Here is a 24,916-nt window from a genome sequence, read left to right on the forward strand (position 1 = left end):
CACACACGACTGCATGGCAAAACTTGGTTCCAACTCCATCTACAAGTTTGCTGACGATACGACCATAGTGGGCCGGATCTTGAATAACGACGAGTCTGAATACAGGAGGGAGATAGAGAACCTAGTGGAGTGGTGCAACGACAACAATCTCTCCCTTAATGCCAGCAAAACTAAAGAGCTGGTCATCGACTTCAGGAAGCATAGTACTGTACACACCACTGTCAGCATCAATGGAGCCGAGGTAGAGATGGTGAGCAGTTTCAAATTCCTAGGGGTGCACGTCACCAAAAATCTATCCTGGTCCACTCATGTCGACGCTATCACCAAGAAAGCACAACAGCGCCTTTACTTCCTCAGGAAACTAAGGAAATTCGGCATGTCCACATTAACCCTTACCAACTTTTACAGATGCACTATAGAGAGCATCCTCTCGGGCTGCATCACAGCCTGGTATGGCAACTGCTCGGCCCAGGACCGCAAGGAACTTCAGAGAGTCGTGAATACCGCCCAGTCCATCACACGAACCTGCCTCCCATCCATTGATTCCATCTACATCTCCCGCTGCCGGGGGAAAGCAGGCAGCATAACCAAGGATCCCTCCCACCCGGCTTACTCACTTTTCCAACTTCTTCCATCGGGCAGGAGATTCAGAAGTCTGAGAACACGGACGAACAGACTCAAAAACAGCTTCTTCCCCACTGTCACCAGACTCCTAAATGACCCTTTTATGGACTGTCCTCATTAACACTACACCCATGTCTGCTTCATCCGATGCCAATGCTTATGTAGTACATTGTATATATTGTGTTGCCCTATTATGTATTCTCATGTATTTTCTTGAATTCTGTTCAATTCCCTTTTCTTCCCATGTACTGAATGATCTGTTGAGCTGCTTTCAGAAAAATACTTTTCACTGTACCTCGGTACACGTGACAATAAACAAATCCAATCCAATCCAATCCAATAATAAAAGACAGTGACCAAAATTATTTTCACATAATATTTGGCATGATTTCAATGGTGCCATTGTTTGCTTGTTAGTTAATGCAGTTGTTTGCTGACTCGTCATTATCGTTTTCCTATTATGTATTCATTCAGTGGGTTTTTGATTATATTTCAAACAATCGGCATAATTTTAACAGTAATTGATTTGATTTATGTTTTTCTTCGTGATTTTATTTTCTAATATAACCATGGTGTACATTTTGTGTATGTGATTTTTCTATTTTCCCACCTGTCGCTGGGTTAGGCGCAGGATTATTGTCCAGATTGATATACTCTTGGTGTAAAATTTCAGTCATCATTTACTACTTTAAAATTAAAATTTGATATGTGAAAGAGTTTGTATCAATGTGTTTGTTTTAACTAAAGAAAAATACCCTTTCTGTCATACAGAACACTCTGATGGTGAATCGCTATTTTATATCATCAGCCCAAGGGACATTGTAGTGGCAAAGGAACGGGACCAAGATGACCACATTGAATGGCTACTTGGAAAAAAGAAGTATGAAGTAAGTTATCTTTGCCTTGTTAGTGTCTTTTCTTCTGTATACAAATGGTAATAAAAGCTGCTTTTTTTTAATGTTGGATTCTGCAATGGCTGGTCAATCTTTATTTTTTTTTCTTCCTGTGTTTCAGGAAGCTATGATGGCAGCTGAAATCAGCCAGAAGAATATAAAAAGACATAATATACTGGTAACTTAAGCACATTCTAGTGAATAGAAACACTTGCATTTATACCTTTAAAATCATAAAAGTCTAAGGTGCTTCATGAGAAAATTACAAAGCAAAACTTGACACCAAGCCAAGAAAAAGGGTATTCGTGCAGATCATCAAAAACTTGGACAGAGGGGGTTAGGGAAACTGGTGAAGAGATCGACAGTTTTCGCACACTTGGAGTTTAAAGTCTGATGTGGTGGTGCTGCAGGAGACACATTTGAGGGTGAAGGATCAGGTGAGGCTTTGGAAGGGTTGGGTGAGTCAAGTGTTTCATTCGGGGTTTGATTGTGGGGCTCGGGGGTGTAGCGATATTGGTGGACAAGGGGGTGAGGTCTCAAATGGTGGCGGATCAGAGCGACAGGTATGTGGTAGCGAATGATGCATTAAAGGGGAAGTCGGTTGCACTGGGTGGCCCCAACTGGGATGGTGCGGGGTTTGTGAAGAGGGTGCTGGGTGCCATCCCAGATTTGGATACCCATGAGCTGATAGTAAGGGAGGACTGGAACATAATGTTGGAACCGAAGATGGACATATACCAACCGCGCTCGCTGACCCAGTTAGGCAGGGGCGAAGACATTGGCTGGTCACATGAGCGAGATGGAAGGTGCAAACCCGTGGAGGTTTTTACATCCAATGGTTGTTTTTCTCCCCGGTGCAAAAGGTATATTCGACAATTGACTTCTTTGTGGTATAAAAGACGCTGTTGGTTGGGATTAAGAGGTTGAGTACTCAGCAATTGTGATCTCCGATCACGCTTTGCATTGGATGGATGTGGTTTTGGAGAAAAGGGCAGCCCAGAGGCTGGGGTGGAGAATCAATGTGGGGTTATTAATGGACTGGAACTTCTATGACAAGATAGAGAAGGTGATTGAGGAGTATGCGGGGTTAAATTGCACTGGGGAGGTCTTGTGGGCGGTGGTCTCTGGGGCCCTGAAGGCGGTATTGAGGGGGGAGGTGATCCCGTTTAAGTAAGGTGAAGAGGGGGGTGCGCCAATGACTGACAGAAGAGATTTTGGAGGTAGATGGGAGGTATGCAGGTGCCCCGGGCTGTTTTGTATTTGCTGAATAAAAATACTTTAAAAATATCAAAAACTTGGTCAACGAGGTAAATTTTCAGGAGTGTCTTAAAGGAGGAAAGAGAGAGGTTGTGTGTGGGGGGGGGTTCCAAAGTTTAGGGCTTTGAAAGCTAAGTTTAGGGCTTTAAATTTGTATCCTGGTTAAGCAACTCCTCAATGTGGGTTAGTGCACTCAGGAGTGATAAGTAAATGGGGCTTGTCAAAAAGTTTGGACATGCGCAGCAGAATTTTGGATGAATATAGAAGGCACAGAAGTTTAGAGGTAACAAAGGCAAGGGTGAGGGATTTAGTACCAGGTGAACTGAGGCTGGGGAGGAATCGACATATGTTATGGAAGAGGAATGTTATGGAAGAGGAAATAGACAATCTTCTTTTCTTACGGTGTAGATATGAGGTTGGAAATTCATCTTGGAGTCAAGTAGGACAATCAGATTTGATTCAACCTCAGACAGTTTTCAGGGATCGAGATGGATTTTGTGGCTGGCAAACATTTATGGTGGGGGCAGAAAAGAATGCCTTGGCTCTTCCAACATTTAGTTGGAGAAAGGTTCTGCTCATCCAGTACTAAATTTCAAATTAGCAATTTGACCATTTACAGACAAGGTTTAAAGAGTTAGTGATGAGGTAGAGTTCAGTGTTTCCTGCGTACATGTAAAAAAACTGCTGCCAATTTCAGATAATATTGCTGAATGACAGCATGTAGACGAGAAATAGGAAGGGGGCAAGGATAGATCTGGGGATGTAGCAGCTTGGAGACACCAGAGGTAACAATGCAGAAGTTGGAGACTTTGGGTCTATGTAAGGAGAGGATGCGCAGGAGGTGGCTCCTGCTGGAAAATATCTTTCTGCCTATTTTGTTCTGGTGCCATGGACCGTTTACCTTTCATGAATCCTTGTAATTTAGAGGAATAGAGTTTTTACCTTTCTGAGATGCCCAGGAGAGATGAAACCAAGAAGGATTTGAACCAAAATCCGTCAATAGATTCTGAAACCTCATGGGGTTCTTCTGGAAGTAAAATGGCTGGGGTGGATTCTCCCCCTCCGACCACTCCACTAATGGCCGAGTATCTCACAAGTATTTTGACGAGCGAGCTAGAGAAACAGTTATCAGTGTTTTATGACAGATCTCAAAAGATTGATTGAAGAGGCCTTGGAAAACACAAATAAGAGCAGTGAAGCAGCATTAACAGGACACCTCACTTCCGTGGTTGAAAGCAACAAGGAAATAAAGGCCAAACTGAATGACCTGGAGAATAGATCCAGGAGACGGAACATTCACATTGTGGGGTTGTCAGAGGGGGCGAGGGGTTGCACCCCTGCTGATCTTTTTTTTTTTTTTTGCAGCATGCTTTACAAGATGGTGAATGAGGGTATATTTGTGTCGTCGTCTCCCCCCCCAGAATTGGTCCAAGCCCATTGCTCACTGTGACCAAAACTTTGACCAACATCTCATGCGGTGATTGTAGGTTTTCATAGCTTCAAGGAAAAAGAACAGGTTCTTCACTGGGTTAGAGTGACTGTTGAGGAGAAAGAAAACACTTTTTTGACATGCCGGGATGAGCAGACTCCTTTGTTCGAAAGCTCAAATTTTTGCACTGTTTCATCCATGTTAGTTGTGTTTCTTTAACTGTAGGTTTTGGAATACGTTTTTTTTACTGTTTCAATATGGCATTGTTGGGGGTGGGGTGGTGGTGCTGGAATAGTGTTAGTTTGCTGACTGTGGCTGTAGTTGAGTCATTTAACTTGACTCGGTGGCCATCTTGGGTGGATTTCTTTAATTTATCTTTTCAGTGTCCCTTGTTGGGTTTCTCTCTTTGGATGACTGACTCTGGTTTACGGAGTTGTGGGAGAACTCCAAACCATTTGGCTATCTGGAATGTTAGGGGTTTGAATGGCCCAGTAAAATGATCGAGGGCATTTGCCCATCTTAAGCGTCTAAACTCCGATGTTGTTTTCCTGCAGAAAACCCATTTGGGTGTCAAGGACCAGACCAGGTTGCGTGAGGGTTGGGTTGGGCAGGTTTTTCACTCCAGTTTTATTGGCAGGGCCAGTGAGACGGCAATTTTAACAAATGCGTGTTCAGTTCTCCTCCTCTCGGAATATAGCCCTACCCGAATAGTCATTATGTTATTGTTTGTGGCTCTCTGGTGAACATTCTGGTACTCGTGGTTAATGTTTATGCCCGTAACTGGGATGACACAAATTTTATCAACTCTCTTTGACCTCTCTTCCAATCTTGAAGCGCACCAGCTGATCATCAAACCATAGAATTTACAGTGCAGAAGGAGGCCAGTAGGCCCATCGAGTCTTCACCGGCCCTTGTAAAGAGCACCCTATTCAAGCCCACACCTCCACCCTTTCCCCATAACCCAGTAACCCCACCTAACCGTTTGTTTTGGACACTTAGGGCAATTTAGCATGGCCAATCCATCTAACCTGCACATCCTTCGACTGTGGGAGGAAACCGGAGCACCTGGAGGAAGCTGAAGCATCCGTAAGAAACCCACGCGGGGAGAACGTGCAGACTCCACACAGACAGTGACCCAAGCCGGGAATCAAACCTTGGTCTCTGGGACTGTGTAGCAACAGTGCTTCCACTGTGCTACTGCACCGCTGTGATTTTAGGAGGCGACCTGAACTGTGTTTTGGGACAATCCAATTTAGAATCTGAAACAAAATCTCCTGTCCCATCTTATCGACTTATAGGATCCTTGGGTTATTCTTCTCTCTCCTCCCCCGCCCCTGGACACTCAAAAAAGCATTTGATAGGGTGAAATTGAATTATCTATTCCAGATTCTCGGGGAATTTGGATTCGACCACACATTTGCCTCTTTACTTTGTTAATTAATTCCCCTACTGCCAGTCTTCACATGAATACTCTACACTCAAATTACTTCCCCTTAAACAGGAACACAAGACAGCACTGCCCTCTTTCCCCACTTTTGTTTGTCTTGGCAATAGAGCCTCTCTGTGGCATTGAGTGCCTCGAGTCAATGGAGGGATATTTGTCGTGTTGGGGTGGAGCATTGGGTATCGCTTTATGCGGATGACCTGCTGTACATTAAGGACCCGATTCCCTCCATAGACGGCATAATGAAGACATTTAATACGTTTGGCTCCTTCTCTGGTTACAAATTGAAGCTGTGCAAGAGTGAATGTTTTCTGGTGAACCCTCCCGGTAGAAGAGCTCAGTAAAGCTTTTTATCTTTCCCCTTTCTAATATCAGTTTCCATTATTTGGGGTCTAGGTACCCATAATTGGGTCTCACTTTGTAAGTTTAACTACTCAAGCCTGATTAATAGTGATAAAGTGGATCTAAAAAGGTGGAACAACCTCCCTCTGACGGGCTGGATCCAAACGATTATAATGAATGTACTTCTTAGGTTTTTATTTTTCTTTCAATGTATTCCCATTTTTTTGCCCAAATCCTTTTTTATTAAGGTTAACAAATTGATTTGTACTTTTATTTGGGCGGGTAAGAATCCCAGAATCCAGTGTGTTCTGCTCGAAATAGATGGGTTGGCTGGAGGCTTGGCCCTCCCAAATTTATTGTTTTATTATTGGGCAGCTAGCATTCAAAAAGTTTTGCTGTGGATTACTGACCCCGATTCTAGTTGAGGCCGAAAGGAGGCTCGCTCATGCACTACCATAACTCCAAGCCATAATTACTGCACCACTGTCGTTCTCTCCTGCTAGATTTTCCTCAAACCCAGTGGTGGTCTCTTCCCTTAAAGATTTGGCATCTGTTTCTTCAGCACTTTCAGCTTCTTTCCCTGTCTTTGGCATCTATTTGTAACAGTCACCTCTTCTTAACTTCTGGTTTGGACCATTCATTCAAATCTTGGAAAGCAAAGGAACTTGAACATTTTGGGGACCTAGCATGGTGGTTAGCATCAATGCTTCACAGCTCCAGTGGTCCCAGGTTTGATTCCCGGCTGGGTCACTGTCTGTGTGGAGTCTGCACGTCCTCCCCGTGTGTGCGTGGGTTTCCTCCAGGTGCTCCGGTTTCCTCCCACAGTCCAAAGATGTGCGGGTTAGGTGGATTGGCCATGCTAAATTGCCCGTAGTGTAAGGTTAATGGGGGGATTGTTGGGTTACGGGTATACGGGTTACGTGGGTTTAAGTAGGGTGATCATTGCTCGGCACAACATCGAGGGCCGAAGGGCCTGTTCTGTGCTGTACTGTTCTATGTTCTATTTGTAGAGGGGAGGTTTGCCAATCTTAGGGAGCTGGCTAACACATGTCAGTTGCCCGATTCAAGCCTCTTTCATTATTTTCAGATTCAGGACTTTTCCTGTAAGGGTTTTCTTTCCTTTCCTTGGGCCCCTCCCTCCTCCTTGCTAAAGAAAGTTTTATCATTGGCTCAACCTGGCGAGGGTTCCATTTCCGATATTTCAGACCTACCTGGCTATATTCTCTCATCGAACCCCACCCCACTGGATGGGGTGAGATGGGAGAGTGAGCTGTGCTTACAGATGAGGCTTGGAGAGAGGCCCTCTACAGGGTCAAACTCCACGTCTTCTTGTGCCTGACTGAGTTTGACTCAGTTCAAGGTGTTACACATGATGCACTTGACCAAGGCAAGGATGAGTTTTCCCCAGAAGTAGAGGATAGATGTGATCATTGTTCGCTTGCCCCAGCTAACCATGCTATTATATTTTGGAACAAAAACAGAAAATACTTTATGAATCCACACTCGAAACGTTAGCTCCCTTCTCTCTCCACAGATGTTGTCAGACCTGCTGCAATGGTCCAGTATTTTCTGTTTCTGTTTCTTTTTTGACGCTACATTGGAGATTCTCCGGGTGGTTCTAAATCCATGTCCATTGGTAGCCATATTGGGGGTCTCGGATTCACCGGCATTTCACTCTGGGGTAGGGTCGGACATTGTCGCCGTTGCCGTGCTGATAGCCCGAAAGCGAATATTGCTTAGCTGGAGGTCTCCCATCCCGCCCAGTGATTCTGACTGTTTGGGCCATTTACTGTCTTTGCTGCATTCAGAGAAAATTAAATTCTTTTTTTACTAAGGGGCAATTTAGTGTGGCCAATCCACCTACCCTGCACACCTTTGGGTTGTGGAGTAGAATGTGCAAACTCCAAACGGACAGTGGCCTGGGGCCGGGATCGAACCCAGGTCCTTGGAGCCGTGAGACAGCAGTGCTAACCACTGAGCTATCGTGCCACCCACGAGAAAATTAAATACATCATCAGGGAGTCAGTGGGGAAGTTCTACCTGAGATGACAACCTTTTATTTCCTTTTTTAAGGATCTGGACACCGTCAGCTGTTACGGGGTTTAGTTATAAGTGTTTTAAGTTTTAGTTTGTCTTTCTGTTGTGGATTTGTTTGTAAAATTTTACTTTGTACTCTTGCATCTTCGCTGGTTAATGCTATTTTGATATTATGTAAAACCACAAAAAGAGTCCGTGTACGAGCTGGAAGAGAAGCCATTGTGGGCTTCTCGGTCTATAGCTGTGATTTGTGTCAGTGTTTGCGGTATGTAGCACAAATTTGAGTTCATTGAAAGTTCACAATACAAACAAAGATTTGACAGGCCTTTCAGGGCCGAAAGCAGGAAGCAGTTTTGCACGGGAAGCGTAGTGGAAACTTGGAATTCTCTCCTCTAGGACGCAGTGGAAGCCAGGTCAGTTGAAATTTTCACGGCAATGGTTGACAGATGGTTGAGGAAAGGGTATGGACAAAGGCTGAAAGATCTATCTGAGGCACTGATCAGTCAAATTCTGATTGAATGAAAGAACTGGCTCGAGGAGCTACTCAAATAGCCCACTCCTTTTCCGACGCAAATGGGAAAGGAGGTGAATTAACCCCCCCCCCCACACACAACCTGTTGTGACCACTTTCACTCAATAGGCCACAGCTATTGAGTACCAGAAGGTGGAAACCTGAAGAGAATTATGAGCAAGTAGGTAGGGCATTCTAAATGACAATGGTAGTCCAACAGCTTCTCAACTATAGGACCATAGGTAATCATGTATGTGTTGCATGGAAATATGAGTAAGGAATTAAGTAACTGTTTTGACGACCCTTCATTTTGTAGGATATTGGCAGAGCCTATGTAAACTACCTGGTGGACAAAGGAGACTATCATGGAGCTGCAAGGTAATACATGTTAATTTATTTTTAAAGGTTTCCTCAAAGAGCATTTCATACATCATTATTTAAATGTTTTCACTGCTGTCTTCTAGAAAATGTCAGAAGATTCTTGGCAAAAACATGGATCTCTGGGAAAATGAGGTGTACCGATTTAAAAAGATAGGGCAACTTAAAGTAAGTAAAGCATATGTTGGGGTTGTGATTTCTGTTAGGCTGGTAACGGCCCATAGTAAGAAACTCCTGTCATTGACTAAGAAACCTCTGTAAAATACATTTCTTTTGTAAATGTCAGGCTTTACATAATTTGTATTTTTGGGGGAGTTTTTTGTGCCAACATAAAACCAAATTCAAAAGTTGCACTTGAGTGGTGCTGTGAAGTGAAATGGAACCAAGCAGTAAGATGCAGGTCTAATCCATGAGTTGCGTTGAACTATAAGCTGCTTTTATGTTGTTCTCTCGTTGGTTACTGTAATTTGGGTCTTCAGCAGTCGGCAGCCAGGTAGATATAAAATGCTCCATTTTTTTAAGATTGTTTGACAGCAAGATCCCCTTTTTCAAACTGTTTCTTCAATGTTGGTGCTATTTCACTGAGTCAGAACACAGCGCTCTAGCTGCTGCATCGCAAGTTGGTGATACCTCCACGCAAGTTTGTAACATCCTCACATGTTGCTAATTATGGACATTAATTTGTGATGTCAGTACGGTGTACTTGCACACTATATGAGCAGCTTGCTTTTCCCATGCTTGGCTCTGATACAAAAGTAGCTTGCAGTGTAATAAATCCAGGGCACCTCTTCATGGGGGGCAGGGGGAGGAAAAAATAATCAGATGATGAAACTTCACAGAGATACATTTGTTTGGTAATGTGGGGCCTCTTAAAAGCAACATTATCAATTGAACGGTAGTACGGCATTGCCCCACTCTCTGGGCAGGATTCTCCGGCCTCCCAGCTGCCTGTTTCTTGGTTCTGTTCAGGTGTACTGAATGTCATCCTGACTTGTAACTTGTTCTTCCTTCACTGTTTCTGGATCAACGTCCTGGCACTCCCTTCGTACCCACAGCTGATGGGCTACAACATTTCAAAAAGGTAACTCACCAACCACCACCTTCTCGAAGGCAATTAGGGGATGAGCAACAAATGCTGCCCTTGCCAGGAACGTGCACATGAAAGGATGAAGGAAAAAGTGTCTTGGAAAGTGTCTGCTCCGGCTCACTTGTGAGTGTGAATCAGCAGATGAAAGCACAGCTGGTTGATTAGACCCACTGAAATGAGGATATTTGCCCAATTACAGCTTCCAGACAAAATGCATAAAAAGAGAGAAAGAAAGAGAAAGCTAGAAAGAAAGTAGGACTGTTGTCAAGCAGACTCTTAGCAATTCTCAAACTGACAAGTAACGGGATAAAACAAGCAAAGCATCCTCCTCTGTTCAAATGGTGACCATCTCTGTCTGCATAGCACTGACCAAAATGGACAGTAAGGATTAATTGAATCGAGCATTGATGCATTAAAGATAAGCATGTCAGTCTGATGATCCAAAACATGATGTTCAAAGATAACGCTAAGTTAGAAACATGTGACAGTCCAAATTGTCAGGGCATGTAAAATGGCAATTTATTGGCAGGGACATCAGCAGTGCACGCAGAAAAGATTACTGTGAGTTCTCAGTTCTTTTAACGATAATCATCTTTGTACGTCACGGATTGAAGAAGTGGTCTTAAAAAGTCTTGCAATCAGCGAATCCAAAACATGTAAGGAACTAGTGTTAACAGCTGTTAAATTCGCTAATGTAACAGGAGTGAACATTCTTATTCCAGTACAAAACAGGTTCAAAATTAGTGGTGTGGGAATTAACCAATGCGAATGAGGGGTTTTCATCCATGAAGCAAAGGTCAATTAATGGAGGATCTCTAACAAAAGCATTTTATAGTCTTGGACAGCTTTTTTGTTCACATTAACTTTTTTGACTGCGAACTGCATTACAAACCTGAGCAGTACTGATTTGGCCAGAAAGAAGAAACTCTCTTCTGTGCTTTGGAAAGAACTCTAAATGAGATCTCGTGCATCCTGTGCCCCCAAGATGGAGCCAGAAACGCAGTCCATTCCTCCATACCTTAAAACAGAAGTTATAAGATTTACAGCCACCATACACGAGGACTGATAGGTATGACTAGACACCAAAAAATTATTTTCAGCTTCACAGCTCTGCTGCAAAGGGAGCTTGATTTCCTTGGATGGAGTGAGTGCTCATCCCAAGTCAATTTCCCGAAGGAATATTTCCTGCTTTGAATGGCCTTCATTTCCTCGAGTTTTATAATACTCGGCTTTTGGAGCCTCCTTTTTGAAAACAACGGTGCAGCAGTTTCTCCTGCATAGAATATAAAGCTCTGCAAAGTAGCCAGATGTATTTTATTTGCACAGATTTAAAGACCTTTGGTACAAAATAACAGAAAGGAATTAAGGGGCAGCAGGGTAGCATGGTGGTTAGCATAAATGCTTCACAGCTCCAGGGTCCCAGGTTCGATTCCCGGCTGGGTCACTGTCTGTGTGGAGTCTGCACGTCCTCCCCCTGTGTGCGTGGGTTTCCTCAGGGTGCTCCGGTTTCCTCCCACAGTCCAAAGATGTGCGGGTTAGGTGGATTGGCCATGCTAAATTGCCCGTAGTGTCCTAATAAAAGTAAGGTTAAGGGGGGGGTTGTTGGGTTACGGGTATAGGGTGGATACGTGGGTTTGAGTAGGGTGATCATGGCTCGGCACAACATTGAGGGCTGAAGGGCCTGTTCTGTGCTGTACTGTTCTATGTTCTATGAATGAACTGGTTGGCCTTTTGATCAGGTATTGTCAAAATTATTAAATGTTGATCTATGCACTTACACAATGTTAATTTGTCCCTTTTAGGCAATTAGTCAGTACTTACCAAGAGGTGACCTACGCTTGAGACCTGCCATATATGAAATGATCTTGTATGAATTCCTGGAGAGTGATTATGAGGTACGATAGCTCTTGATTCCTATAAGGGTGCTGCTTCAGTAGCTGAAGCTGTTGAACATTAAATTGGCAATTCCAGAAGAATTATTTTAAGTCCTCGAGTCGACTCGATCTCAATTGAGTTGGGTACGTTTTGTCAGACTGTTGTTGCTCAGCAGTTTGGAATATGACTTTTTCCACAAAACAGCTTATTACAGCACTCCATAGCCCCATAGCAGGTACAAGTATAGCAACCCGAGGGCGCAGCCACAGACTGAAGGGACGATCTTTCAAAACTGAGATGAGGAAGAATTTCTTCAGCAAGAGGGTGGTGAATCTGTGGAACTCCTTGCCACAGAAGACTGGAGAGGCCAAGTCAGTGAGTGTCTTTAAGACCGAGATAGATAGGTTCTTGATTAATAAGGAGATCGGGGGTTATGGGGAGAAGGCAGGAGAATAGGAATGAGAAACATATCAGCCATGGTTGAATGGCCAAACATACTCGATTTATCATAGAATTTACAGTGCAGAAGGAGGCCATTCGGCCCATCAAGTCTGCACCGGCTCCTGGAAAGAGCATCCTACCCAAGGTCAACACCTCCACCCTATCCCCATAACCCAGTAACCCCACCCAACACTAAGGCCAATTTTGTATACTAAGGGCAATTTATCATGGCCAATCCACCTAACCTGCACATCTTTGGACTGTGGGAGGAAACCGGAGCACCCGGAGGAAACCCACGCACACACGGGGAGGATGTGCAGACTCCGCACAGACAGTGACCCAAGCCGGAATCGAACCTTGGACCCTGGAGCTGTGAAGCAGTTGTGCTATCCACAATGCTACCGTGCTGCCCTTTTTTTAAATGGCCAATCCACCTAACCCGCACATCTTTGGACTGTGGGAGGAAACCGGAGCACCCGGAGGAAACCCACGCACACACGGGGAGGACGTGCAGACTCCACACAGACAGTGACCCAGCCGGGAATCGAACCTGGGACCCTGGAGCTGTGAAGCATTGATGCTAACCACCATGCTACCGTGAGGCCCCTCGATGGACCAAAAAGCCTAATTCTGCTCCTATATCTTGTGGTTTTATGGTCTTCACTTTTCAAAGTAATTCAAGTGAAATATGGTTATTATTTAAGTCAAAGAGGGGCGAAGAGAGTGTCATGTTTGTGATGAGGGATCATTTGAGCATAAATGTGTTCTAGGTGACCTGGAGGGTCTTTCGAGACTATATTTGTGGTATATGTGACCAGGATGAGTGAGCAAGGTATGATAAGAACTTGCATTTATATAGTGCCTATAATGTAGAAAAATTTCCCATGGGTTTCCTTAAAGCATAATCAGAGAAAAATGGGCATTGAGAGGAAGAAGAGACCATTAAGTAATCTTTATTAGTGTCACAAGTAGGATTACATTAACACTGCAATAAAGTTGCTGTGAAAATCCCCAAGTCACCACACGTTTTTCAGGACTTGTGGAAGGAAACTGAAGTGCCCGGAAGAAACACACTCGTACACTGGGAGAACGTGCAGGTTCCACACAGACAGTGACGCAAGCCGGGAATCGAACCCAGGTCCCTGGCGCTGTGCAGCAACAGTGTTAACCACTGTGCTACCATGCCGCAAGAGGGCATAGATAAGTTGGTGGAGTAGGCAGATAGGAGATGAAATTCAAAGTGGAAAAGTGTGAAGTGAAACATTTTGGTAAGTGCGTAGACAGTGTAAATTAGGGGTGAAATTCTTGAAGAGCTCAGGAGTAGAGGGACCCAATGTAGACGTTAGGAGTGGTGACGAAAAGCTTCGACAAAGAGGTGTGTGTTAAAGTGGAGTGGTTTCGAGGGAGAATTGCAGATCATAGGGCACAGGGTACCTGAAGCAGAGTTACAAGAAAAGGGTATCCATGAGAGTTAGAGAAATAGAGCTTTCTAGAGGATTGTAGGGCTGGAAGAACACACACAAATAGGATGGTGCAAGGCCATTTAAACACAAGGATAAGAATTTTAAAATTGTACATGTTGGATTAATAACAAATTTATGTCAGAACATGCAACGGTGATGGTTGAGAAGATTCGGTGTCAGATAGGAGCTGGGCAGCAGTGATTTTGATAAACGAAAGTTACGGTGTGTGGAGGGAGAGAAGCCACTGAGGTAAGCATTGGAGTATTTGCTCGGGAAGTGGCGATGGCATGGTTGGGGGTATCAGTAGCCAAAGTACTAAGGCACATGAGTATGCAGCTAACATGCAGGTAGAAGCAGACCTCATTGGTGATGAAGAGGATATTGAGTCAGGAGCTCAACTTTGGGTCCAATAAGCTGTCAAGGTTGCAAATAATTATTTTTTTTAAAAAATATTTTTATTCTCCTTTTTCACAATTTTTCTCCCGAATTCACACCCACCAACAACAACCAATAACCAACAACAAATATCTCAAACCCCATAACAATAACAACGATCCCATCTTCCCACCAACCCCCAAACATCACCCCGCATGTTAACATAAACAAATGACAAAAAGGAATCACGGATTACCCATAGCCATCTTTAACATACATAGCCCCCATCCCCGCCAAACTAATGTTCGATGTTATCCAGTTCTTGAAAGTGCATAATAAATAGTGCCCATGACTTGTAGAACCCCTCCGAGCTTCCCCTCAGTTCGAACTTAACCTTCTCAAGGGTCAAGTATTCCAACAGGTCCCCTCGCCACGCCAGGGCACAGGATGAAGAGGCCGTTCTCCATCCCAGCAGGATCTGCCTTCGGGCGTTCAACGAGGCGAAGGCTATGATATCTGTCTCCGCACCCGTTTCCAACACTGGCTGGTCCGACACCCCGATAATGGCCTCCCGGGGACCCGGGTCCAGCTTCACATGCACCACCTTGGAAATTACCCTAAACACCTCCTTCCAGTATTCCCCAAGCTTTGGACAGGACCAAAACATATGAACGTGATTAGCGCCGTGCCCCCCCCCCCCCCCCCCCACCCCCCGCAACGCTCACACACATCTTCTACTCCTTCAAAGAATCAGCTCATCCTTGCCCTCGTGAGGTGTGCCCTGTACACCACCTTCAGCTGTATCAGCCCCAACCCAGTGATATGGGCCTATACGACCCACAATCTGTTGGATCCTTATCCTTTTTAAGCAACAGTGAAATCGATGCCTGCCCCAAGATATCCGGCAGCACTCCCTTCCCTATCGCCTCTTCAAACATCCCCACCATCAGGGGTGCCAACGTATCCTTAAATTTTTTATAATACTCCACCCGAAACCCATCTGGCCTTGCCACCTTCCCCGATTGCATCCTACCAATCGCATCCTTTATCTCCTGCTCCAGTATTGCTGCTTCTAATGTAGCCCTGTCCCCCTCCCCTAGCCTCGGGCACTCCAACCCATCTAGAAATTCCAGCACCTCACAGTTTCCCCCGGGTGGCTCTGACCTGTACAACCTCTCGTAAAATTCCTCAAAAACCTTGTTAATCAGCTCCGGAGCCACCACCAACTTCCCGGCCCTATCCCTTACATGCAGAATTTCCCTTGCTGCTGCCTCCCTCTGGAGCTGACCCGCTAACCCTTGCCTCCATGTTCATAGACTGCACCCCTTGTTCGCTTCAGTTGGCGCACCGCCTTCCTGGTGGATAGTCGGTCGAAGCTTACCTGTAGTTCCTTCCTCTTTCCCAGCATCGCTGGGTCCCCATCCTCTGCATAACTCCTATCTGTCTCCAACATCTCATCTATTAGCCTCTGCTGCTCCAACCTCTCCTTTTTGTCCACCCTGGCCTTAAACAAAATTACCTCACCCCTCACTACTGCCTTTAGAGCCTCCCAGATGACTGCCTTCGACACCTCACCTATACAGTTGAATCTTACATATTCCTTAATTACCTTTTCAATTTTTTCACTTGGTTCCCCAAAAGCCCCACATCCAGTTTCCACCCCGGCCTCTGCGCTACCCCCTTCTCCAGCACCATATGCACCCAATGTGGTGGCGCGTGATCTGACACAGCAATTGCAGAGTATTCCGACCCCTTGGCTCCAGCCAACAAAGCCTTTCCCACCACAAATAAGTCAATCCGCGAGTATGCCCTATGGACTGCTGAGAAAAACGAGTACTCCCGTTCCCCTGGGTGCAGGAACCTCCAAGGGTCCACCCTCCCATTTCTACCATTAGCCCAGCCAGCGCCTTTGCCCCCCTGAAGGTTGCAAATAATTCACCTGAAACAGTGACTAGGGAGGGGAGATCAGCTATGTGACAAGCATACAGGGTTTGTGATTGGAATTGAGGAAGATGGCTTCATTCCGGGCAGGACGGTGGCGCAGTGGTTAGCACTGCAGTCTCGTGGCGCCAAGGTCCCAGGTTCGATCCCGGCTGTGGGTCACTGTCCGTGTGGAGTTTGCGCATTCTCCCCGTGTTTGCATGGGTTTCGCCCCCACAGCCCAAAGATGTGCAAGGTAGGTGAATTGAACATGTTAAATTGCCCCTTAATTCGAAAAAAATGCATTGGGTACTCTAAATTTATATATTTTTTAAAAAGGTGACCATTCTTCCTACCTGTAGCAACAAAATTGAAGCTTCTGGAAACTGGATATCAGACAAGAAGTCTTGGCAACACAGGCAGTTACATGGTTGAGAGGCTCTGAGGAGTTAGAACTGGGTATCATCAGCATACATTTGGAACTGGACAGTGTATTTTTAGTTAATATGTTATCAAAGGAAAATATGTAGATGAGGACGGGGCCAAGAATGTGTTTTTGGGGAACTCTAATGGTGTTGCTGTGGCGATAGGAAGAGAAACCATTAGAATGTGTATTCTGAGTGATCAGTTAAAACTACTTGTGCACTATTGATGGAAACTCTTCAAGACAGGACATGAAGATGAATAATTTTTGGGGAAAAGGACGAGTAGTAAAGATACTGCCGTTTGGCATTTTAAAGCACTGAAATTGTAGTCACTTGACTTTGTTTCCCAATTGTGATTAATTTAAAATTGGTGCAAGTATACTTTATACATGACTGTAAATTACTCCTGCAAGCTGAAATGTTGTACAAGGAAATACTGAGTATATTTGTGGGTGTTTTTTCTGTTTATTATGAAAGATTTGATGTGTGTAAAATTAACATGAAACATCCACATGAAACTCAACTATACTGGAAATGATGTTTAAAAGTTGCATTGTTTTAATACAGAGATCAATTATTTCCAACATTGTTAAGACCGAAAGCATATTTTATGATTTCAGCATGTTCCAAAGCACTTTACAACTAATAAAAGATTGGCTGCTGTAACATACGAAACCTAGCAGCCAATTTGCATGTTGCAGGGTTCCCCAAATATCAAGAAGATGATAAATAGCCAGATAATCTGTAGTGGTGATTATTAGTTGTGGGATAAATATTTGCCAGGGCACTGGAGAAAACTCCTCTGCTCTTCAAATAGTACTGTGGAATTTTTACATCTACATGAGAGGGCAAGCATTTTAGTTTCACTTCTCATCTGAACAATTCACCTGAGGAAGGAGCAGTGCTCCAAAAGCTAGTGATTTGAAACAAACCTGTTGGACTTTAACCTGGTGTTGTAAGATTTCTTACTGTGCTCACCCCAGTCCAACGCCGGCATCTCCACATCTGAACAATGGCAGCTCCAATTCCCTTAGTAAATCTGGAAACCTAGATCATGTGCTCAAACCGTTGGAATCCTTTTGTCTTTGGCTGGAGTGTTACCACTGAGCTACAAGTGACACCTATTTTATCAGAGAACTAAGAGATATTGGGCTCCTCTATTCTTTTAGAAGCTACTAAAGGTTGTTTCCCCGATGAAGATGCGTCTAAATGCTATCTCATCTCGTGGATTTAGAATAATGTCTCACTGGATTAAAGTGCGCTGTTCACATTCGGTGTACATGTAATGCTTCTGATCTGTAACAGATGCATCATTTCAAAATGTTTGTGGTTTTCTGGCTAATTGATCCTGCTGCAGTCTGCTGGTTTATGAAATCATAAACTTGAAATGAAACTTTATGCTGTCCTTTGGATTTTTAAAAATGCGCCAGCAATTCAGTTCTAACCAAAAATAAATTTGAATCGCAAAAATATTTTCTCTGCCTCCAATCGATTACTAGATTTAGAATTTCTATTGAAAGTATTACAATGAATTCACAGTATTGCACCAATGAAATTCAACACATTTGTTGATTGTAGATGCCTGAAAGTGGGTTAAATTTGTGACAACACAGAAGAATATTTCAGGATGGTTGGCCTACCTGACGCTGGTGGTCAGGAAATTCTTTGCATTCATTAGCATGTCATGCAGTTTGATTGAATATTCGCACAACCGTACGCCGGTGTGATTTACAACACTGTATAAAAATGAGAATCTGCTGATCTCCCCTCTGAAGGGGATATCGGAAGTCTGGTCTCAGGGCACCATCACGCTCCAGAGTGCCAGTCACAGAAGGGGCAGCGGAGAGGACACGAGGAACTCAGATAAGTGCAACTTTGGGTAGGGGTGTAGATCAGTGTGGCATCTTGGGGGGTGGGGTCACTTGCAGGCCTTGGTAGCCCTTCGTGACCTCTAGGTTTAATGGGGTTTGGGGAAGGGGGATGAGGCAGGCACGCTCCAGTGGGTGGGCTTGTGAAATCACCGCTGAGGAATTGCCCTTCCAGACTGGCAGCTGGAAAGTGGGTGGGAGAAGGTGAATTCATAGGGGTTCCATGAGATGCCAGGTTGCATGGATAGAGTGGGGGACTCTGACAAGGGATTCTTTCTAGCCTCCTGAGGACTGATGATCCACAAACAGTGCGGCCGACAACTGCAGTGAGAATGAACCCCACTCTCAGGCAACACTCTGAAGCCAGAGGACATGAGACGTATGGAAGTTCAAGGCCACTGGTTATGGAGGCCAGGCTAAAGGGGATTAATGTATGGGTGACCGGCTGTTCCAAGTTGGAAGGCTCATTAACCCGCAGCCCTTGAGAGCTGGGGAAATTAAGGTGCCCGTAAGGATGAAGTTATAATAATAATCTTTATTAGTTTCACAAGTAGGCTAACATTAACACTGCAATGAAGTTATTGTGAAAATCGTGAAAAGGTTGACATGCTAATTGCAGCCTTCACGTGCATCAGGTATGCCACATAGGGAAAGCCAAGTGCCTAATCAGCTCCCTTTTGTTTTATAAATTTAGAATATCCAGACTGTGCACTCTTCAGTTTCTTGCCCTCACCTGGACATGCCTTAACACACCTTGTTGCTGTCCAGCAACAGAGGTCCCCAGTGGAAGTTCCTCTCATGAGGAGTCCTCCACCTTAGCATCGGGGACCTGGGGTGGACCATGTTGCATGCAGCAATCCCATGCAACTGTAAGCTGCATCAGTTCACGGACTCCCAAGATGCCTGCTCTTTTTGTGGCCCTGTGGACCACACCTATATTAATTGTTTTAGACAGCACCCTCTTCTCAGTTATTTAAAAAACCTTTTGTAGCAGCTTTGTTTGCACTTCACCCGCCCCACACACCCACCACCACCTCCTGATCTATGGGCTCCTGGTGCAAAGAGGTGTGAGGAAGAAGGAGGACCTTCTCATGATCCTGCTGTTGGGCTTGGCCAAACTTGCCATCAACAGGTCCAGATCTAGGGGGTCATCTGACCCAACTGTCTGCTCCTCTACAGTGGCTACATTCGCGGCCGGGTGTCCCTGGAGAGGAAGCATGCAGTGTCTACTGGCATACTCGAGACCTTCCCTGCCCATTGAGACCCCTCTAATCACAGTTTGGTTTGGTTCTTAAGTCTCATTTGTGACTCGCTTTTGGTTTAAGGCAGTTTGCCTCAGTTTATTTGATTTAGTTTAATTGATTGTTTACATTGATTAAAATATTTGAAAGCCTAGCCCCGAAGCATTGAACTCAAAGTCTCATACTAGCATCGACATAGCAGAGAAGTGACAAAGATGTGGCCCGAATCAAGGCATTATGGTGAATTCACTCATCAGTCACCGAGTTCAAGGGATGATGGGGGGCATAGACTTGTGTCCCTGTAAGGTTAATACGCAACTCCATTGAATGCACTCAACTGCCCTTAGTCCTCACCCTGGGGTGGGGGCATGCAGATTACTGAGGTTCTCAAGGGGAAAGTGGCTATTGTGTGACAGGAGAGGGAGTGAAGCTCAGTGGGAAGGTGGTCACATCGGGGGATGTGCAGTAGTGGATCTCCCAGATCCTGAGTGTGCTAAGGGTCAAACCATTGTCATGACTCCTCATCACTCACTTTGATGTTCTCTTCCTCTCAGGTTTTTGATTCTGGGGAATCATGGAGCCAGTTGAGCTGGCAATTATTTATATTGTGATCGACTAGCAGCACCAACATTGACATGCTGCTGCTGGCAGCCAGGATCAGTGATATGCAGAGGAGAGGGAGACGAGGCCCATTGATCTTCCTGGATCAGGGGAACAAATAGTGGAACCTCTGAGGAGACACTACCAGCCATGGGTGTACTGACGTAGAACATTCTACCTCCAGATGTCAAAGGTCCAGTGTCGCAGAAGACTGCTTCCGTCCCGGGGGATGGTTAACCACCTGCGCCAGGTGATGCAAGAGTTGGCACCACATGGACTAGGAGGTCACCTGTGTGCCTGAATGTTACTGCCACTCGGAACTTCTATGCAGCACGCATTTCCCAGTCAGCAGCACATTAGTGCATAAAGAAAGGTCACGGGTGCGCTACTGGCATGGGGCCATATATACATCAACTTGGACCGGGACCAGATGAGCCAGGTTCATGGGAATTGCCCGCCTCCATGCCCCAGGGTGTCATCCACGGGCCTCTGCATTCCCCATGGCATCATGGCGGTCCATTTTTGAACCGCAATGGATACTACTCCCTCAATGTCCAGTTCGTCTATGACCATGCAATGCACATCATGCAGGTGTGTGCCTGTTTCCCGGGAGTACGATGATAATTACCTCCTGGGCAGCTTTTGAGGAAGGGCAGCGACTAGAGGATGGCTCTGCGGGGACAAAGGGTACCCACTCAGGAGGTGACTGATGGTGCCAGTGTGGAGCCACAAGCACCAGCTGAATCTCGCTACAATGAGGCTCGTGCATCAATGCGTGCGCTAGTCGAGCAGGCGATTGACTGTTCAAGATGCAGTTCTGGTGCCTGGACCGGTCAGGGGAGCCGTCCAGTACAGCCCTCCGAGAATGTCCCTCATCATAGTGGCTTACTGCGCTCTGCACAACCTGGCAATGCAGCGGGACAAGCAGCTAGATGAGGAGGAGATGGAGGAGCGCCACAACTCCTCAGATGAGGAGGATGTTGAGGGGGGCTGTGATGAGTGACCGAGGAGGAGGAAAGACCTGGGGCAATGGCTAGTGTCCCTGTGGAGCGCAGGGATAGGGGTGCCCTCATTGATTCTCAGTTTGATGGTGACCAGGATTAGGTTGTGAAGCCCTCTCCCAACATAGGGTCTCAATTCTTCTCCTTGCTACTGGGCCTGTGGGAGGTCATCGAACTGGTCAATACATTCATGGGCAGGGCACTAAAGTGACTGACCAGACGTTGCAGGAGAATGATGATGATTTGCAGTGAAGACAGAGTGATGCTGATCTTATTCTCCGTGAAATATCTGACAGGTGCTGCCTGACCGAGAGCTGAACACGGCCTGTCACAAGGGTAATCTAGGGTCCCATAATGGCAGAATAATACATCTCAGCTGGTACTGCCTCCTCCGAGATCAGTGGTCTTGACTTGGTGGACGGACTCTTGCATGTTTTCCGCTGATGTCATCCTTATAACCAGAGAATTCTGGCACACAAGAGGACTGAGTGTTGGTGTTTGGTGTGGGGCTGGGGGGAACTGTGTCAGAAGCAATGCAAAATTGCTGTGTTATCAGTGTGAAAGGTGGGAAGGCATAGCATTGCCATTCTCACGCTGCATAGGGAGGGAGTGCTGAGTATGCACGGTGGTTTACAGAGCATGGTGCCACGTCATGGCAACATGGAGGCTCTTTATGGGCGTTAAAGTGATTTTTATTGCTAGCTAGTTATTACAATGGTGTCTTCTCTAATAGTGCCTAGTTTCACCCGTTCCGATCGGTTATTAGTCTTCCTTCCCCTCCCTCTACATCTACGTGTATCCCCAGGATCCGCAACTAAGGTTGATATGGCCTAATGACTTCCACACCCTGTGCCTGAGATGACCTTGAGGGCCTGGCACCTTGTGGGTTCCAGCCTGTTTTCGGCAGCATGGGTGTTGCAGTGCTGTCCACCTCAGTGTGTGGGACTGGGGGTGTTTCGCAGTGTGTCAGATGGGCTGGACACCCCCAGGGTGGAAGGCTCTGGGCAGTCACCTGTCAATCTTCTTCCCTTTGGTGTCTTGGGGCCCGGGGTTCCTCCATGGGCTAGAGGGGAAGCTGGAGTGAGATCCAGAAGCCATGCTGTCCTCTGCCCTGATGCACGTGGATTCCGACTAGTCCCTGCACGATGCAGTTGAAGCCCTGCATCATGGCGCTCATGCCCTCAGCCATGGAGGTTATCCCCCACTATGGAGTACACGCCTTGCACCAAGGTACCCACTGTGAACGCCACGCTCGCAGTGTTGACCTCGTTGCGCCGGACTGACAGCACCATCTCGTCAGACTGAAGGCCATGGGACTCCGCCAGTCGGCCTTGCAGTCCTAGGAGGGATGCTTGCGACTCTGCCATTGCAGCTCCAGCTGCTCTGGGATGACCGTACCCAGGAGCACGCCATCTCAAAATGTACTAAGTGCCTTGATAGGCATCTATCAGTGCCAACTGCTGACAAAGGCTTTCTTTATGCTGACCAAATGCAGTAGACCATTCATGGTTGAGAACGAAACAGAAAACATGAAAGGAGAATGGCCTCTCAGCAGGGAGTTTGTCGTACCGACGTGATTGGCTATGCAGGAAGTCAAGTATTTCCACGTCAGGAAGAGGTCACATTTGTCTAGTTTGTGTAACATTTGTGCTGATCAATGCTAATTTATCCTTTCTCCAATGTTGATGCCTTTGGCACATTCTTCCAGTGCACAGGCCTTAACGGTAGTACTAAGTGGCAAAACACACCAGTGATGAATTTTAGAACAATACAGTACAATGTAATAATAAAAACACCACTCCAAATAGAGTTCTACTGCAATTATTTAATATTCTTCAACAAGGCGGGTCAGTCTGATAATGGATCTCTTATGTTTTAAAAAGTTCCTCCGTCACATAGGTTCAAAGTGGTCATATCACCTCAGAGTATGCCAGCAGCCTGGCTAACACCCTGAAAGTTATCCAGTCCTCCATTACCCTGCAGGAATGCCGTGCACTCTACAGAATGAGCTGTCGCTAAAGTTTCTGTGCTGCCATACTGGTGAAACATCTATTCTTTTGTGTTGAATTTTGGGAACTAGTGACTGCTTCCATTTTAACTTAACTATTTTGAAGACGATACAAAATAAAGTCTTTTAGTTTCAGCAACTAAATTGTTTGGCATGTTGCAAAAACTCACAGTATGCTAGTGAACAACTGAGGGTATTTTGTTCTGCTACTTCCTTGCAGGGAAAAGGCCCGGAGCAGGTTAAAGATTATCCCACACGTGGCACAAATGCATCCTAAAAATTTCTCAATCATTTTCTGACAGATTTTGCAAACTAAGACGTCTTTCAACTTCACAACAAGAGCACAGTTAATGTCATTGGCAGTTTGTTTAACTGCTTTGCATTAGATCGCCTATGCAGAACTTTCCTTTCTAAATTATACTGCTTTATTATACTCCTATGGTATATGGAGATGATTAATTAAGAAAGCTAGATTACCAACCTTGTTGAGTTGGTTTTATTCACGTCACATTGAGCCTTCATGATTAACAATGCTGCCGAACCATTCATTCCTCTCTAGGTATACTAAAGTGCAGGTTCCAGTACTTAAAAGTATAACAGCAAGTCTGTTGCACTTTCATTCAGCTTAAATTAAACTTGTTCTGTAAATTAAACCAGTCCTGTGGGCTTCATATGAAGCTAGAGTTGAATGAAGTATGTTTATAAAGCCACAATAACTCATTAATGATTCTGCAGCATCCCAAAATCTGTCCAACTAAGCTTCATTCTTCCATTGCACAGAAGATGTATTTCACACAAAGAAGGAAAGTCTTTGGCCAGTTACAAATTTGGATTCATAGTTCATGTATGTTATCTTTTTTTTTAAGGGGTTTGCATCTTTAATACGAGAGTGGCCCGGTGACATTTATAACAATATGACTGTAGTCCGCTCTGTGTTGGATCATCTGGATCGGGCTCCGAGTAACAGAACGTTGTTGACAACGCTCGCAGAATTGTGAGTATCTCTGTTCTCATCAGTGTCCTTGAATCATAATATTTTTATGGTGACAAAGGAATCTATTCGGCATATGGAGTCCACATGAGCTCTCTGCAAGAGCAATTCAGCTAGTCCCACTTCCCCACCCTTTCCCCATAACCCTGCACATTTTTTCTCTTCAGATAATTATTCAATTCCCTTTTGAAAACCATCATTGAATCGGTCTTCACCACACTCTCAGGTAATGCATACCAAATCCAAACCATTCACTGAGAAACAAAGTGTTTTCTCATGCCAGCTTTGGATTTTTTAACCAATCATTGGAAATCTGTGTCCTCTGCTGCTTAACCCCTTCACCAAAAGGAACAATTTCTATCTACTCATCATTTTGAATATCTTTGTCGAATCTCATCTGAATTTTCTCTAAGGAGAACAATGCCATCTTCTCCAATCTATTCTCACCATTGGAATTTTTTTTACATCCTCTCTAAAGGCTTCATGTTCTTCAAAAATGTTGTGTCTATAATTGGAAACAGTAATCTAGTTGAGGCTAAACCAGTGTTTTAGAAAGGTTCATCGTACCTGCCTTGCAGTACTCCTTGCCTCAATCTATAAAGCCCAGGAACCCATATACCTTAACCACTTGCTCAAGTCCTCTGCCACCTTCAATGTTTTATTCACATATATCCACAGATCTGCCTGTTCCTGTAGCCACCCTCCC

The 24,916-nt window shown here is 45.1% G+C and overlaps 1 protein-coding gene across 5 annotated transcripts in view; it reads left to right on the forward strand.

Annotated features, from left to right (window-relative positions):
- Nucleotides 1–24,916, forward strand: part of vps41 (VPS41 subunit of HOPS complex) — a 224,865-nt gene that overhangs the window by 135,135 nt on the left and 64,814 nt on the right. For all 5 annotated transcript variants that reach the window (XM_038809941.1, XM_038809942.1, XM_038809937.1 and 2 more), the window contains exons 13-18: nucleotides 1,396–1,511; nucleotides 1,639–1,695; nucleotides 8,854–8,915; nucleotides 9,002–9,083; nucleotides 11,805–11,897; nucleotides 24,086–24,213. In XM_038809941.1, coding sequence (XP_038665869.1) covers nucleotides 1,396–1,511; nucleotides 1,639–1,695; nucleotides 8,854–8,915; nucleotides 9,002–9,083; nucleotides 11,805–11,897; nucleotides 24,086–24,213 — 538 coding nt within the window. The remainder of the gene's footprint in view (nucleotides 1–1,395; nucleotides 1,512–1,638; nucleotides 1,696–8,853; nucleotides 8,916–9,001; nucleotides 9,084–11,804; nucleotides 11,898–24,085; nucleotides 24,214–24,916) is intronic.

This window comes from Scyliorhinus canicula, chromosome 10 (genome assembly GCF_902713615.1).
Source record: "Scyliorhinus canicula chromosome 10, sScyCan1.1, whole genome shotgun sequence".
In the NCBI taxonomy this organism is placed as follows: Eukaryota; Metazoa; Chordata; class Chondrichthyes; order Carcharhiniformes; family Scyliorhinidae; genus Scyliorhinus; species Scyliorhinus canicula.